The sequence below is a fragment of the Barbus barbus genome (assembly GCF_936440315.1).
Source record: "Barbus barbus genome assembly, chromosome: 12".
Taxonomy (NCBI): Eukaryota; Metazoa; Chordata; class Actinopteri; order Cypriniformes; family Cyprinidae; genus Barbus; species Barbus barbus.
This window is the reverse complement of record NC_136740.1, coordinates 9,376,639-9,394,611: the sequence shown is the minus strand read 5'-3', so window position 1 is coordinate 9,394,611 and position 17,973 is coordinate 9,376,639. Positions and strand designations below refer to the sequence as shown.

The 17,973-nt window shown below is 37.2% G+C and overlaps 2 protein-coding genes across 3 annotated transcripts in view; one reads left to right on the top strand and one right to left on the bottom strand.

Annotated features, from left to right (window-relative positions):
* LOC306878011 (trafficking kinesin-binding protein 1-like) overlaps window positions 1-10,210 on the top strand; it is a 37,043-nt gene extending 26,833 nt beyond the window's left edge. For both annotated transcript variants that reach the window (XM_079430089.1, XM_079430090.1), the window contains 3 exons: window positions 2,616-2,951; window positions 5,014-5,116; window positions 7,695-10,210. In XM_079430089.1, coding sequence (XP_079286215.1) covers window positions 2,616-2,951; window positions 5,014-5,116; window positions 7,695-8,463 — 1,208 coding nt within the window. In that variant the 3' untranslated portion in view covers window positions 8,464-10,210. The remainder of the gene's footprint in view (window positions 1-2,615; window positions 2,952-5,013; window positions 5,117-7,694) is intronic.
* Window positions 10,211-17,032: 6,822 nt separating this feature from the next.
* On the bottom strand, window positions 17,033-17,744 carry LOC306878514 (cholecystokinin-like; the record flags this gene model as incomplete). The annotated part of the gene is made up of 2 exons (XM_079430959.1): window positions 17,033-17,163; window positions 17,504-17,744. 2 exons carry the CDS (start codon window positions 17,742-17,744, stop codon window positions 17,033-17,035), a joined length of 372 nt encoding a protein of 123 aa, XP_079287085.1.
* Window positions 17,745-17,973: the final 229 nt, after the last annotated feature.

The window sequence follows — 17,973 nt, the reverse complement described above, 5'->3', positions numbered from 1 at the left end:
TGCTTTAGAGAAGAGGAAGAGAAAACTAGGGGTGCACGTAAAAGTCTATTCATATATGAATCGCAATTCTATCTTCTAACGATTCTAATGGATTCGCAAGTTTCAAAATCAGTGTTCTAAAACATTGGTTCTTCCAGTATATCCTGTTCCTCGTGTCGCCCTGCTCTGCATCTCTCTCTCTCTCTCTTTCTGATCACCAGCTTAGCTCCAACAATAAACTGTTGGATGTCATATAGCTATGAGAAGCGTTATGCATGGGCGTACTGTATTAAAGCATTAATCAGGATAAAACTGTATATTAAAAGCTAACAGAAGCAGTAGCATTTATAAATAACAGCGTATCTAAAAGAACGAGACAACAACAAACAAAAAACATACCATTAAGAGCTGTGCATGAATAGGTTCTGTGCGATCCTCTTCTATAATATCCGCTGCGTCTCAAATCGGGCTCAAATTGATAAGCAATATAGACAGGCTATTGTTTACAATACAACTGGAGCACATGCCGCTGAGGCGAGGGGCGGGACGTTTAAATGCGCACTAGAGGTGGTTTAGCCAATCACAAGTCACTGGACCAGCTAACCAATCTGAGCCCATTACGCATTTCTGAGGGGCTTCATACAACCAGGAAATGATCAGTGCGTTTATAGGAGAAGGGAGCAGAGTGGTGTGGAATAAAGGTAAATTATGTGAAAAATGTGTTTGTTTTTTTAAACGAAGCGTTAACGTATGTTAGACTGCACCCCATAAACACAATCAAGCCTAGAAAAAAAACAGTCAACCACCCCTTTAACAATTTGGCTGTTTATTAGTACTTATAAATACATTTAATACATATTCTACATCCCTAATCCTACCCATTACCTAAACTTAACTACCTTGCTGACTATAAATAAGCAGCACATTAGGAGTTTATTGAGACAGAAGTCATAGTTAATGGTTTGTTTATAGTGAGAGTTGTACCTTAAAATATTGTGTGAGCCTATTTTCTGTTTTAATGTATTTTAAAATGCAATTTATTCCTTTCGTTTTCAGCAGCCATTACTCAAATCATCAGTGTCACATGATCCTTCCGAAATTATTCTTACATGCTGATTTGGTGCTTAAAAATGTATTATTATCAATGTTGAAAATATTTTTTCCTGCTTAATATTTTAGTGGAAACCATGATGCACTGCCATTCAAATGTTTTGGCAAAGTAAGATTAAAAAAAGAAAGAAAGAAAAAAAAAATACTTATAAAAATGACAGTAATACATTTATAATGTTACAAAAGATTTCTATAATAATAGAAAAGTCTAACGTAATCAATTTTCACAATATTACTGGTTTTACTGATCATATAAATGCAGTCTTGCTGAGCATAAGAGACTTTTCAAAAGCATTTAAAAAATATATCTTTATATATATGTATATAAGTATTTATATGTGTGTGTGTATATATATATATATATACACACACATGCACATAGAACGGCATTTGAAAATTAGGATATAGTGTGAAAAGCACATCTCTATCCATGATGCACTTTATGGTCTACATATATATATTTTTTCAATTCACTAAAAGTTAGAAACGTGCTTGCTTCTTCAAAGCATATCATTCACTTATTGTTTTTTGTGGAGTGTATTATCACGTCAGCAGCAGGGTCATTGAATTAATTTAGTTTCGAATATCACTGCTGCAACAGATTGTTTGTGCCTTGTTCTTTCATTTTAGATAAGTGTTAACTGTGAATCAGTCACAGCCTTATGATTCATAATCATATCTCTAGCGACCTCTGCCGGTTATAGTTATAGTACACAGAAGCATTTCTTTCAAAATATATATATTTTTTAATTCCACTGAAAAAAAGAAAGTCCTTCAGGTTTGGAACAACATGAATTTTGATTTTTGGGTGAACTACGCATTGTTATATCTGTTTACTCCCATCTTTTCTGTCAATTTTAAGTTTGTGTGTTTGCATCCTTCTTTTGTTTTCTTACCTGTCTGTTTTTAGCTCTCTAATAAACACAACTTTAATTTCCCCCTCCTTTTTTCTCTTTCTTTGCTTTAGTCGGTCCACACCCAGTATGTATCATTAAATCTATTTCTGAGCCCTTGTCAAGGTATTTACAAAAAAATGAATGAAAAAATGGTGACCACATGCAAATTTAATCCAAGACTACATACTATAATCTGAAAGGAATTAAATTAATTAAAATGACTCAATTATTATTATTAAGTAGTTTATTATGTACTGAATGTATTTATTTCTGATCATGTTATCTGCTAAATATGTATCTGCTGAACATCTGGACGCATAATATAATATAATATAAACACATATTGAATAATCTGTTTTATCTACATTTTATCCCTAAAATGTAATAGAACATAGGTATACCCTGCATTACAAAGACTCTGATATACCATGCATCAAAAAGTGTGGTTTTATCGATTAATATTACAGAATCATCCTAATATTTCTCTATATTCAGTAAGAGTCTCTTTTTGCATCTTATGAACTTTTATATCACACTCGATTTATATCGTGCATTCGTGATCTTAGTGTGTACTGTATGCTGTGTGGTATTTGTTACCGTGCAACTGATCTCATTTCCTCCACCCCTCAGGTTCAGCCACTCTGCACGCATGGCAACAGCTCGCTCAGCCCCACCTGGGTGGCATCCTGGACACGCGGCCAGGCGTGGTGACCAAGGGCTTTCGACCACTGGAGCTGGACGTGGAGGAGGTGTACCAATTCACCGACCTGGAGGAAGATGAGCCAGGACAGCATTCGCAATTTGCCATCTCTACCTCTTGCCTAGGCTGTCTGCCTTGTTCACCTGCTTTGCGACGACTTCGTGCCAACAATCCTGATAACCAGGAAGAGCAGCCCAGAGCAAATGGGGGGACCCCTGGAGTGGCGCCAGATCGAATGGAGGCTGGAGAGGAGGAGGTCTCGTCTGGTGAGGGACCCTCGTAACCCCACTAACCCTCCGGACAGGCTTAGGGGGGAGGGAACATAAAGCCTCACTATAAAACAGACGATGCCCTAGCGGAGTACCCATAAACCCCAGTTGTATTGTGCCTGTGAGGGCCTAGGATGAGCTGGTTCTCTCCTTGTTCAGCTGCAGGCACACACCCACTGCACATCATCCACTCACCCTGAAGACAGCTGCCATATTCTTTTGAGTATAGTCTTTTTTTTTTTTACATTTTACTGTCATTACACCTTTCAGTCATCTTTCTGGATCCTTGTACTGAAAAAATGAAAATTGAGTCTTTGGAAACTCTGCAATTAAGTAAAATATTTTAAATATGAATAAATAATTATAAATGTAAATAAATAATCATTTTGAATCAAAATAAATTGGAATGTTTTGCAATTAAATTAAAATTTAATTAATTACTGAATACAATTTAATACCATAGTTCAATAACAACATAATTTAATAATTATAATTATATACGGTTTACATATTAAATGATAATATATAATATACTGCATATATTGAATTGTAGCAATGGGCAATCTGAATGATCCTAAAATATGTTTTATTTGTGTTTATTTTATATGTATTCATTCCTTTATTTATTTATATAATTTTACACATTTATTAACTTTTTTGCAGACCCAGACATGGTCTTGAATTCACACCAATCATTGATATTATATAAAACTGGTAGATCTACTCTAAGATACTTAAACTTACAAATATAAGTATGATAATATGTGATAATTAGTACGAGCTTCTAGACTCAATTCTCATTTTCAGCACTAGTTCATTTCTGAAAGACTCTTCTCTATCTCTCTTCTTACCTGCATTTATCAGAACACAACACTGTCAGAGAGTTTAAGGCCTGGGGGGAAAACAATATTTATTTGCTCACTCTCTCCACGCACTAGTCCCTGGATAAACCTGTATGTGAGATTAAGGCTGGCGTCCATCCTGAGGGCACAGAGTGTGATGTTTGATACTAAACTGTGCAACACACATACACATCCCTGGATGCATTTAACACACATCATCACACATTCCCAACGGGAGCCCCAGCTTGTAACTAACATCCAGCTAGAGTTCTGAGTGTGTTTAAAGGATAATGTTACAGAGATCTATTAAAAACGTGGAAGTGTGAGCCACAGTCATGTGAGTGAACAGACTCTTAACGTCACTGGAACGAGGTCACATTGACACCACATGTACACAAACACACTCCACATGCTTTCAAAGTCAGGCTTGTTGGCTACACAAACACACCAAACGCTACAATTTAGAATTTTATACACAATGCTCTTATACCTTCTGTGAATATCAGATGGCTTGAGTACACTTGTAAATAGCTAAGATCATATGGTCAATTGTTTTGTTTCGTTTGTTTTTAAGTAGTTTTTGTTCATTTTGTTTAGTTTTTTTGTCTTGATTTCTTTTTTTGTTTGTTTTTGTTTTTTGTGTGTTTTGTTTTTGTTTTTAAGTAGTTTTTGTTCATTTTGTTTAGTTTTTGTCTTGATTTTTGTTTGTTTTTGTTTTTGTGTGTTTTGTTTTTGTGTGTTTTTAAGTAGTGTTTGTTCATTTTGTTTAGTTTTTTGTCTTGTTTTGCGTTTTTGTTTTTTGTTTTGTTTTTTTTTGAGTGAAGTATCCCTTAAATGACACCTGACAACTTTTTGCAGAGAATTGTTTAAACAAAATATCAGCTGCTATATATAATATGTTCTGGCTTGTCTGTAATAATCAAATTCATCATTTGATCTTCCCTCTTTCCCACTGTTCTCCCCTGCTGTGTGGAGCTATTTAAAACTGCATCAGGATGAGTCATACAATTAAAACTTCATGATTTGTATGTAAATTCAAAGATCCTAATTCTGCAGTTGTGTTTTTAAGCCCAATAATAGCTTGCACTATGCCACATTACATTGCATTAGCTCTCCTTACGTAGATCCTGAAGCAGTTTTAAATTCCTCTGTGTTTTTAATAGTGTGTTTGTGGGGTTTTGTACTGATGTCTGTCTCTCCTCTCTTGCTCTCCCCAGTGCATTTCCCTGGTAAATGTATGTCTCACACCAGCTCCACGTACACCTTCACCACCTGCAGGATTCTGCATCCTACAGATGAACTCACCAGAGTCACACCCAGGTAAATACTGTGTGGTCTCTTCATAATAACATAATAATAACAACTACAACTTTTAGGATACTTTATTTTATGGATCAAAACAGACATTTTTGGCAACTACATTGTCAGGAATATGTGAAAAATTTTTATCTTTAGGATTATAGCTTGTCTCTGGAGCAGTACCCTTATATCAACCCCTAAAAGGTGCTACTACGCACCTTTTAGGGGTAAATAAGGTACAGAGTTGTCCCTTTGTTGGTACTGCACCAAGCAGCAAAAAAACCCCACAATGGTCAGGCAAAAATTGAACAAAATTCTAGTCCTCTGTGAAATCCACTGACTTCCAAATGAGGGCGCATAGGAGGAACATTGCAGGGAGAAGCAACCTTTGGAACCGTAAAGCAACAAATAGGACAACCTGTGGTTTTTTGGACCGTCTTAAAGGGGTCATATGACGTTGCTAAAAAGAACATATATTACACTATGTATTTGGTATAGTGCAATGTGTTTACTCGGTTAAAGGTTCAAAAAACACATTATTTTCCACATACTTTACATTATTGTTGGTCATCTATGCCCCGCTTTTCTGAAACGTGCCGATTTTTACAAAGCTCATCATTCTGAAAAGCGAGGTGTGTGCTGATTGGCCAACTATCCAATGCGTTGTGATTGGCCAAATACCTCAAGCGTATGAGGAAAACATTACGCCCCTTACCATATTGTGATGCCAGACAAAAACAATAAAACCCATTGCAAACGAGGCATTTGTTGCATCCAGTGGGGACATAATTACTGATTATAATGACTTATACTGTCTTTTTACACGTCCGGCATTGTGGGCTACTCTCCCAGGTTCAGGAAACAGTCCTTCGTAAAATGCACTGCACACAGTCAAATATTTGGGTTGTACTGTTCTGGAATAGTGTTGTAAAAACACTGATTTCTAGTCGTGTCCTTTTTTGGAAGGCCGAACAAAGTAGTTTCGCTTTCACAACGAAACACACAGCGTCTCCAGGACATGGCGCCGGGGCAGTTGCAACAATACAGCGAGATTAAAAGTTACACCTTCTTTCTGTGTGTATACATTTGGGTGGTGTTATGCAAATCTTCCCACACAGTGGCGTAGATATGTGGGGGCGTGTTTAAATGAGGCCTTTTAGGAAGGAGTGGACGAGACTTAAACTTTATAAAGAATATCTCTTTGGGACTTTAGTTTTTGCAACTTTACGGATCTTATCTATGCACGAACAGCTTGTAACACTCCATAGACAAAGGAAAACTTGAAATCGCATCATATGACCCCTTTAAATCTATATTAAGGGTTCCAGACAAATAGCTTGTCTCTATAGCAAACATACTGTACAGCTGTGTGACTGGCTCTCTGCAGGTCATACGATGAGGATGATGAGGCGGCTCTTTATCATGTTGTTCTGGTGGCGGGCTTAGAGCAGACTCACTGAGCAGAGCCCCCTGGGGGTGAGGAGGAATAGCATGACCACCCTAGTCCTGATTAGACCTTGTGTCATGGGAGTGTGCTGTTCTCTAACCAAACACAAACCACTCTAACTGACCTGAAGGATTTTCTCAACCTAACACCAGAACTTTTTTTGTGGAAGACTTTATGCAGTATGTCGTAACAAATGTTTGTGTAAATAACACACACTGTGTATGAATCTATGATTATATCTGTGTGTATTGTAAACGAATACTGTAAAATGCAGTATACTATTTTTTTTAATACTTTAAATTACTGTAGAATGCATGAAGGAACAGAATGATAACAGAGCCATGATGCGTCTAATCAAACAACTTACTGTGAGGTTTGATGTCAGCAGGATGTTAATTTATCAAAGGAATTTGCATCCAAAATAATAATGTATGAATACCATTGCATTAAATATTAGCTTAAAAATTATCATTTTAAAATAGAACAATGACATTCCTTTAGGTCAAACAGTAAAGCAAGGTGCTAGCAATGTCAAGGTCATAGGTTTGATTTCCAGGAAATGAGAAAAAATTATACTTTTAATGTAATTCTATTTAATTAAATATATGCAATGCATGTTTGAAGCGCAGCACTGTGTTCTTACACGAGGATATCCTAAGAGGATAATTATCCTTATAATCCTATTATTAGTAGCAGTAGTATAATTAGTAGTAAGTTTTATTTTTATAATAATGGCAATATTATTTTATAATCATAAAATTTTGCCCTACAGACAAGTGCAGTAAAGCTTTTTTAAACCATTTTTTATCACATTTTAAATTGCAATTGCAGTTTTTATCAGATTTCTTTCCCATATTGTGCAGCAACATATTGTGCCTAATTCATATAGTATTACAAATGTTTTTTTTTTGTTTTTTTTTGCAGCCACTATATATTGTATAGAAATTTAAATCACAGCCTGCACAATCAAAAACAGATTTATTCCAATTAAACTGCAAACACACTAACCACATTAGTGAAAAAATTTCCTGCATTTGGATTGACTTTATTGACTTACTCACAGCACTATTGGAATATGTTCACAGAGTTATCAGTGCACGGTTTGGCTTATATAACTAGATAACTCAAACTAATAAAGCATTTCTTTCTCAGTCTCTTGTCAGGTCCGTCACTGGCTTCCTGTGTGATGTCCAACAGCAGTCTGCGCTCAACCCCTGTGTCCACCCCCTGCACGCCTCGTCGCCTCAGCCTGGCGGAAAGTTTCACTAACCTCCGCGACTCAACCAAGACCACCAGTACCTCTCTGGGACTAGTACGCCTCCTACAGGAGAGAGGTATATCTGCTGCTGTCTATAACCCTCTCAGCTGGGACCGGGCGGATCGAGCCCCTCCATCAGACCCCTGTTCATCACACACTGCCACCCCTATGCACACCGGCCCGGACACACTCCCCTTCACCCCTCCAAACTCCCCCAGCAAGTCCAAACCCACTAGTCCAGTGCTCCCTGTAGACTACAGCCCCTCGGACCACCCCTACGAAACCTTCCTGGCTTCACGGCCAGCCAGTTCCATTCTGAAGGAAGTGCGGGAGGCGGACGAAAGGGCTCGGACAGATACGCAGTGTCAGACTGAAGTCAGTGTGCAGAACTTGAGACTGGTGGACAAGGTGAAGAAGTTTAGCCTGGCTCCCAGAACGTTGACCCCAGGGATTGGAAGGCCGGGACCGCCATTCGGGGCCCACGCTGTTGTGACTTCTCCTCCTATCCGGGGTCTGCCAGTGCTAAACTCAGGGATGAGAAGAAACTACAGTTACCCAGCTATGGTTGGGGCTAGTATGGCTATGAAGGGCCCGGGGCCTCCCAGCGAGGTCCTGCTGTTGGCCCATGGGCCACCCAGACAAACTAGCCTCGATGAAAAGTGAATGTTGCCTCTCTGTCGTCCCCTTTTGCCTTTATTTCAATTTGCATTGATACAGTATATCATCCCTGCGACAACTCGAGTGCCTGTTAAGATGATATTTGTATAGATTATTTTGTTATAACAGTTGCTATAACAACCTATTTTTGTCTATTTCTCTGTCCATCTGACCAACATATGTAGAGTACAATTCATTCAGCATTGTCACATACAGTATCTTGGTATATTCCAAGCTTTTGTCATTGTGTGGGGGAAAAAATGTAGCATATGATCAGAGCAGAAAATGAATGCCTCAAAATGACTTTTAATTTAAGCACTTTTTGAATTTAAAAACTACTCAAGGATAACCAAGAAAACGTCTCTTTTTGTTACTGTTGTAAATCTGGTCTTCCGATATGACATTTCAAAATTGGTTAATTTCATGATGCTAGCAGGAGCACTGATAGCATCTTAATGCTAATGGTAGCCCAGACATTGGTGAGCAATGAAGTTTTGTCATTTATTATTGACTTTTAGGTCAGAGTTTACTTTTTAATGGCCATCGATTAGTGCTTTAAATCAGCCCCTAGTGTTCCGAAAATCTGTAAAACATGCTTTTAGAAGTACAAATACCTTCGCATAAGCCTTTTCCATCGAGTCCATCCAATTAAATAACTGCAGTGTAATGTTAATTGTCTAAAATGGCTTATTAATGCTATTAATAATATAATAGTAATTACAGTGTAATAACAGCGTTCAATGCTATGACTCTCAATAGAGGGCACTGTTAACATGAATTGGTGATAATTTGCACATTAGCACAAACTCTCTGCGCTTTACATCCTCAAAAGTCGACTGACTGAAATACTTCAGAGAGAAGCCGAGACCACGGGGCTATGAAGGCGCTGCATAAAGAATTGCAGCAGGTTTGGACTTGAAACACAATCGTCATCCTTGATGTCCTTTTGTTGAGACCAACATTGTTTATAAGTGTATGTGTGGAATTGCAGTATCGAAGACTTGATGGGAAAATTGCACAACTACAATTTTGGATGTCAGGTTCAAATGAAAATATATACTGTACATCTGCTGTGGTTTTGGAACCTACTGACTGATGTGTGTCGTATGTAAAGCAAGTGAAGTATGTATTGTAAGCTTTAAAGATATCAAGGGTGCAATAGGAATTTATAGTGCCTGATTGTTTTTATTTTTTTTTTATTTTTTTGGACAGACTGTATCATAATGGCTTTGCCTGCCACAGTATGCACTGACATAAATACTGTATGTGTGATGTTGACTTCCCAATGCAGATATTTGAAGGATATATTCTATTTGATGTATTGCAGAGGAAGCACATACAGTTGAAAGTGCATGTGTCGTTCTAAAGAAAAGGTCTGTGTTTTCTTTTAGTTGAGGCAAGTTTAATTTGTCAGGTGTAAATGTGTGTGTACTGTATGTGTGTGCGCATTTAATCAGCATGACATTTGTTGAATGTGTTTCAGAACCACAGAGGTATCTGCCATGACTGAACATTGATTTCAATGGTGTTTTTTTTTCATCGGATTACTGAAGGGACGTTTTACTTGTACACTGTAAATGGTAAATATGCAAAGGATTCAAACATGCTAACTTTTATATATAAAAAGCTAAAAAAACCTAAACTTGAGGTGAAAAAAAAAAAGGAAAAGCGTTGACACTGGTGAAAAGTGGAGTTTTGGTTCATGAATTTTTGAAGCTCACCTTTACAGAGGATTAATAAACCAGTTGTGATAATTTTGTATCGGTTGTCTTATTTTGCACTATTAACTACGTGTTTGTTCAAGTATATGTGCATGAATATCCAAAGACTTTTTGAACATGATGCACTAACCTTGTTGACCACAAGAGGGCATGCTTCACGAACACTGAGCTTGCAGAAGAGCTTTACGTTTGTGTTTGCAACACCAAATCAATTCAATTCTCATATCCATCTAGATTCAGTAGCATATCGGATAGTAACACTTTACGGCCCTTATCTTGTAAATTTGCATGGAGTGAGTAGATGCTTGTGTCCAGACCTCAACTGACTGGTCAACAGGAGCACCAGCGATTTACTAACAATGTGATGATATTCAGATGACATTCTCTGGCTGAAGAGAGTTTCCATAGAAACACTCTGCAAGTTATTGTGAACACTTTGTTGCTGCAAGATTGTAAGAGTGGGCCTAATTGGTTCTTCTATGGCATCGCTATGAAAACATTGTGGATGTACGACTCTAGAAATGTTTTATAAAGTCTCTTTGAGTTACATTTTTACAAGATAGTTACAATAAACATTGATAATTATCTTAGTTTAAAAATGGTGGAATTTTACCTTGTAAATCGTTGAAAACTGTGACACACATATAGCTCATATATTCATCACAGAAATATTTCAATCGTTTGAACAGATTTTTAACAATAACTTGACCTCTGTGAGCTCTTATCTATCTATCTATCCATCAATCCATAAAAAATACACTGTAAAAAAAAAAAAGTTTAGCCAACTTAAACATCTGCAGAAGCTGGTTGTCTTAAAATTTTGAGTTTGCTCAACTTCTTGTTTTAAGTTTATCCAACAAAAAGTTGAGAATCTCCTACAAAAATAAGTTGAGAGAACTCAAAAATCTGCTGAAGCTGGTTGCCTTAATTTTAAGTTGGCTCAACGTTTTTTACAGTGTACAGACAGAATTAGGCAACGTTTGGTTAATTTGAATCATTTTAACTTTCACTTAAATGCAACAGAATACAATATTTCTACAGTAATCGCCTAAGATTCAGTATCTTTCTGCATCGTATATACTGTAAATGAGCATTATTATTACCATGGCAGCCATTTCAGCTTCTGTGCTCCACACTGCATTTAAATATTATTTAGTAAAAACATTGTGTTGCAAAAGCAACTTTCCAAATATTGCATCATTGTCATAGTATCTCAGGAGCTGTATAAATAGGGAAGACTTGGTTAAGGTGTTGAGAAAGTCTATATCTAAATAAATATCAGGTTTAAAATCAGTTACATCCAAAATGATTGTGGGGAAAAGGATTATGTTGAACTGAATTTTGAACAGAAACTCAAAAACTGTTTGTTAGAAAATAGCTAATTACACTACAAGCTATGTTTAAAGAGGTAATGAACTGCATTTTTCTATTTTCCTGAGGTGCACCTATAATGTTAGTAGGATTTCTACATCAAAAACTGTCATCATTTAGAAATAAAATGACATTTTCTACCCTGTTTTAGTAATCTGATTTCAACTGTTTAAGGGTCATTCTTGAGATTCTGTGCCTTTTGGATCCCCTGTAAAGATTGTGATATTATTGCCAACAACATAAATGTTAAAGTTGTCTCTGACATAACACCTATTGAACTTTAAGCATATTTCATTTTAAAAAAAATTATAATTCTAAACATTTTACAGCATTTTAAACCACCAAATATCACCAATTGTTCTCTATGTCCCAAGGCCTGTGTCTGACATTTTGATGATGAATACAACACTTAATATGAGTGATTTTTTTTCTCACAATGTTTGGTATGTCAGTAAAAGTTTTATCTAATGCATATATATTTTCCAAGCATTAAATTAATAAAAAAATTAAGATTTTAACTTGTCCAAATAATTCTACACTGTGTCTGTATATAGATTGAGTTAATATTAATATTCAGAGTATTGATTAGACCCCAATAATCTTCAATAACTTGTTACACATTAAAGTATCTGATTTAGATATCTTAAGAAACTGTCTCTAAGATTTCTTATTTGATCATTTCTGCCAATAGCTGACTCTAAGTGCAGAAGAGAAGACCTCCAGACCTGGTTTCCTGACCTTCAAGGTAAGACTTTTAGGAAAGGTCATGACAACCATCACAAATTCACAGAATCACAGATTCCTTAAGTTTTTTTTTATCTAAACCAGTGTCATAACAATGGATTAAATAAATCAGAAAAAAAAATAATAATACAATAATTTCACCAGTAGCTGACTCTAAACCACCTGAGGAAGAGAAGGTTCAGTTCATGACAAAGCTCCAGGTCTGGTTTCCTGAATTCCAAGGTACAAACTTCCAGGGCCACAATAAATAGTTTTCTCTTAATCTTACAAGGCTGAGTTTGATAAAAAAAAAAAAAAAAAAAGCTCCAGGCCCTGTTTCCTGACTTCCAAGGCAAGAACATTATTGGTATTGGAATAATAGTTGATCAATATGGAATTTTCAGTTACTGATTTTTTTTATTTATTTTTTACTTTACCTGTAGCAACTCTAAACCCAATATACCCACTCTCTTAATGTACATGACATCAACACATTAAAATATAGGTAGAACATTATTGCCACCGATTTTCCCTTTATGACCATGCCACCTGACAATGTGGGACACACATTAATCAGGATATTCGGAATAATGGTTACATTTTTTTTTAGCAGCAGACAATTCTCTAAACCTACTGAGGTAGCGAAGGCTGAGTTAAGGAGGAAGCTCCAGACCTGGTTTCCTGAAATTAAAAGTAAGAACTTTTAGGAACACAACAGATACAGTTCTCTTAAACTTGAATATGAACATCAAGTAAGAACATAAGCAAAGGTCATGACCACCTGACAAAGTGGGACACATATTCACCCAACATATATTATATATATTGGTTGATCAATGGGGATTTTCATGTTAATTTTTTTTTTTTTTCACCAGAAGCCGAGTTTAAACCCACTGAGAAGACTGAGTTCAGGACAAAACTCCAGATCTGGTTTCCTGGTCTCCAAGGTAAGACATTTAGCCAAGGCTGCAGCCACCTTAGATGTTTTCCTCAGATATTCAGAAAAATGGTTGAGAATTGTCCAAATGACTTTTTTATTTTTTTTATTGTTTCACCAGTAGCCAACCTTAAATTGACTGAGGAAGAGAAGTTTATGAAAAAGTTTAAGAGGCAAGAATTTCAACCAGCGCCACAACTAACAATACTGTTTTCTCTAAATCTTGAATATGTGGTTACATCCACAACATGTTAGACAGTAGATTATTGCCACTAATTTTCTCTTTTTTATAGCACAAGTATCTGTCCCTAATCCCACTGAAATGAAGAAGGCTGACTTCAAGAAAAAGCTCCAGGTCTGGTTTCATGATCTCCAAGGTAAGACTCTAAGGCTGCAACCACCATAGACATTGAGAGGGATGTGCTTTTCCTCAAGTGCGGCGGTTCAGAATTCAAATATCCGGGGTCTGTCCCTAAAAGTTAATGCTCTATCGTGTTGGAAATATGCCCTACACCAAACCCAACCCTAAACCTACCCGATAGTGTTAACAAATGCAAAACTGGTATAAAAACTTATTTGTTGATGCAACTGTGCCATTTCAACTTCCTTATATGCAGATTTGAACTGTTTTGTCGAACCGTAGTTACACAGGATTTGAACCGGAGCTCCTTGCCTTCTAAGTACGGCTCCGTACTCCGTGAGCTACCGAACAAACTCTCCGTCTATGAAAACCCATAGATACGAGGCTGGATGTGCGATGCTAACAAAAGCATCAGTTTTCAAATCTCTCAGCATATTAATATTGTTTTGAAGTCGTAACATGATATTCTTAAAGTAATTGTGCGAAAAATATACTCACCGGCCACATTATTAGGTACACCGTGCAAGTACTGGGTTGGACCCCCTTTTGTCTTCAGAACTGCCTTAATTCTTCGTGGCATAGATTCAGAAAGGTGTTGGAAACATTCCTCAGATATTTTGGTACATATTGACATGATAGCTTCACGCAGTTGTCGGCTGCACATCCATGATGCTAATCTCCCGTTCCACCACATCCTAAAGGTGCTCTACTGGATTGAGATCTGGTTACTGTGGAGGCCATTTGAGTGAAGTGAACTCATTGTCATGTTCAAGAAACCAGTCTGAGACGATTTGAGCTTTGTGACATGGTGGATCCTGCTGGAAGTAGCCATCAGAAGATGGGCACACTGTAGTCATAAAGGGATGGACATTTGTCACAGCAGAAATCGAGACTCATCAGACCAGGCAGCGTTTTTCCAATCTTCTATTGTCCAATTTTGGTGAGCCTGTGAGAATTGTAGCCTCCGTTTCCTGTTCTTAGCAGACAGGAGCGGCACCCGGTGTGGTCGTCTGCTGCTGTAGCCCATCTGCTTCAGGGTTTGAAGTGTTGTGCGTTCAGAGATGGTATTCTGCATACCTTGGTTGTAACGAGTTTTTATTTGAGTTATTGTTGCCTTTCTATCATCTCTAACCAGTCTGCCCATTCTCCTCTGACATCAACAAGGCATTTTTGTCCACACAACTGCTGCTCACTGGATATTTTCTCTTTTTCGGACCATTCTCTGTAAACCCTAGAGATGGTTGTGCGTGAAAATCCCAGTAGATCAGCAGTTTTTGAAATACTCAGACCAGCCCGTCTGGCACCAACAACCATTCCACGTTCAAAGTCACTTAAATCCCCTTTCTTCCCCATTCTGATGCTCGGTTAGAACTTCAGCAAGTCGTCTTCACCACATCTAGATACCTAAATGCATTGAGTTGCTGCCATGTGATTGGCTGATTAGCAATTTGTGTTACTAAGCAATTGAACAGGTGTACCTAATAAAGTGGCCGATGAGTGCGTATATATATATATATATATATATATATATATATATATATATATATAATAACTGTCTCTTAATGAGTTTGTCTTTTTTTCATCAGTAGCCGACTCTAAACCCACTGAAGAAGAAAAAGGCTAAGTTCAGGCCAAAGCTCCAGGTCTGTTCCACTGATGTAAACCCCAGGGATACCACAGAGGGTTGTCATATGTAGCGATGATAGACCAGGGATGCCTAAACCTGGAGATCTGCCTTCCTGCAAAGTTGAGCTCCAACCCAATCAAGCACACCTAAACCAGCTAATTAGGATGTTCAGGAACACTTGATAATTACAGACAAGTGTGTTGGGGCAGGGCTGGAAACAGGATTTGGTACCCCTGCACTACGTAGACTGTCTAATCCTAGCATTCAGTCCTGTGGATTCTAGCTTAAAACAGAATATGAACACATTGGCAGTATCTAAAATATTATATTTTAATTATTGTTCAGCAGTGCTTGCTGAGACGAACTATTCACATTATTATTGCTCATACTTTAGATCAGGGATTTGAACAAACTTCTAAACCCTAAGCAGAAAATCTATTTCTGCCAGATAATATGTCAGTTCAATGCATACAGTCATCATAATTCATTAAATTAAGTAAATATTTCAAAAGAGTAAGTGAATTGTAAATTAATTACGTTTGGTCTTTCCTTAGTTATGACTAATGTGTTGTTATATAATCCAGGAAATTTGGGTACAATGGACTAAGTGACATTTTAGTGCCAGTCTAGTTGCTAAACAACCATTCTGCATAATAGGACTTAAAGTTGTCTTACCTGTGTTCAATAAAGCAAAACCAAACTGTTTAGTATCAGTCCGTGAAAAAACACTTGCATTTGTCTATGTGTGAAGAAGGAGGGAATGAGGGAATTGGCTAGTTGGCTCAGACAATGAATCTACATTGCCAGAACACATTTAATTGCCCTGGTTGCAAACCTTTTCATGTTTGGCACCGTGTGTGTAAGCGTGCATTTATTGGTTCACTTTATATTGCCTAACAGAATGAAATCTCTTTCACTAAGGCACACCTGTGGCATAATGGCTCTTTTTGTTTAGTGTAGCCCTTCATCAGCCTACGATTCATCCATTATGTGCTAACTCAAGTGTTTTGCACAATAAACCATGGAGCGTCGTCTCCCTGTCTAACTGCTTGCATGTGTTTCTCTCACCATCTCTCACCCTGTTCTCCAGTACAGCAGAATCGAGTATTATTGCCTGAACTCTAATCTGTCCCTCAGGCAATGGGAAGAGAATTGGATTTGATGGCTACTTGTGGCGCTAGTGCTGTAATGCTAGCCGTTCAGCTTCAGGGGGCAAATAAGAGAAAGCTTTCATAATAAGATCATTAACTGTAATCTGTTAGCTTGGTCCCTCAACACCACACAAATGGCTTCGCTGAGCTGTGGTGGATTCAGCTATAAGATAATAAATCAAAGCTACATGCTAAGAAAAGCTAAAAGCTAAATGGCCTGTTGATTTAGTTTTTCTTAATCTACCAGTTTTCTTCTTGTTTTTTTTTCTGTATTGTAATTTGTTAGTGCACATTATACTGGTCAAACTTGGATATTTCTATGCCACATGATTTTTCTTTCTGCATTTCGAGTGCACAATGAATTACGATAGCCATGAGACTTCGGATGAGTGAGTTAAGGCAATGATTTATTCGTAGACACCTGTGATATGTCTAAAGTGAGGATAAAATCATATATACATGAGTTATGAGAATAAAAGCAGTTGAGACTACATTCTCACTCGTTTTTTCTTTCTTTCTGCAAAATAAATATATATAGATGGACACATATATTTATATATTGCATTATCTCCATTGTACAAACAAATTTACATCAGACCGAGCTCTCAGATTGACATTAAAATGGGTGACTCTGTACAGATGATTGGCTAATCAGATTGATTCATGTGATTTGTTGAAAAGATCTTATGAGGAGTATTCATACTCCTCTGCGCTCCGTCGGCCAAAATCCATCCATCCCAAGTAATCTCTGTCCTTTATTCTGTGATTGTTGCCCATGGACCTGCTATTTGGAGAGGGGCTTCTGCGATATGCACCTGCTTGAAATGCACAAAGACATATTAATTGATTTATTTAAGTACAGGAACCTTTGGAAATTGCTTACATGTCTATCTATTTATATATAAATCTAGAAACAAATTATTAGTAGGAGTATTATTAATTATATTATTATTATGTAATTCCTGTTGCTGTAGTAAAGGTTCAATAGAAATCTCAAATAGGAAAATATGACTCTAATTGACCAAAGTTAATGCGACTGAAATGCTATTGAAATGGCATGATCATAGTTTATATAGGGTATAACATAATATGCATTAGGGACAATTTATAAAAGTTCAGTAAATATAAAATAGTCATTTGAAAGGTGAATTCCACCTTTGGTGGAGATGATTCTGGCTAGTAGTTCAGTCAAGCTGCTGCGGGGTTCTTCATCATCCTCTGCCTTGGACAGCAGGCTGAGTTGTCCACTGGAGGGTGCTGCACGGGTGTGGCGTGTGTGTTCCACTACGGTCCCGACATCAGACTGACCCCCATCTTTTGAGTGTGTGGGGAGAGAAAGGCAACTGCTAGTGGAGAGGGCAGCCAGCAGCACACACACACAGATTCCAGCGTTCATGGCTGAAATAAACACACACACACACATGTTAGAGCTTCAATATTGCTTCATTAAAATCCTGTTCATATGAGCTTTTGCAAAATGCACTTTGATGAGTAAAAAAAGTTCTAGAGTTCATGTTAAGTCTAGTGAACTGATTTTACCTGATTTTACATCAAACTTAAAAATATCAAAATGTTAAATTCCATTAAAAGATCCTCCATCAAAATAAATAAAAAAAGATTGCTAA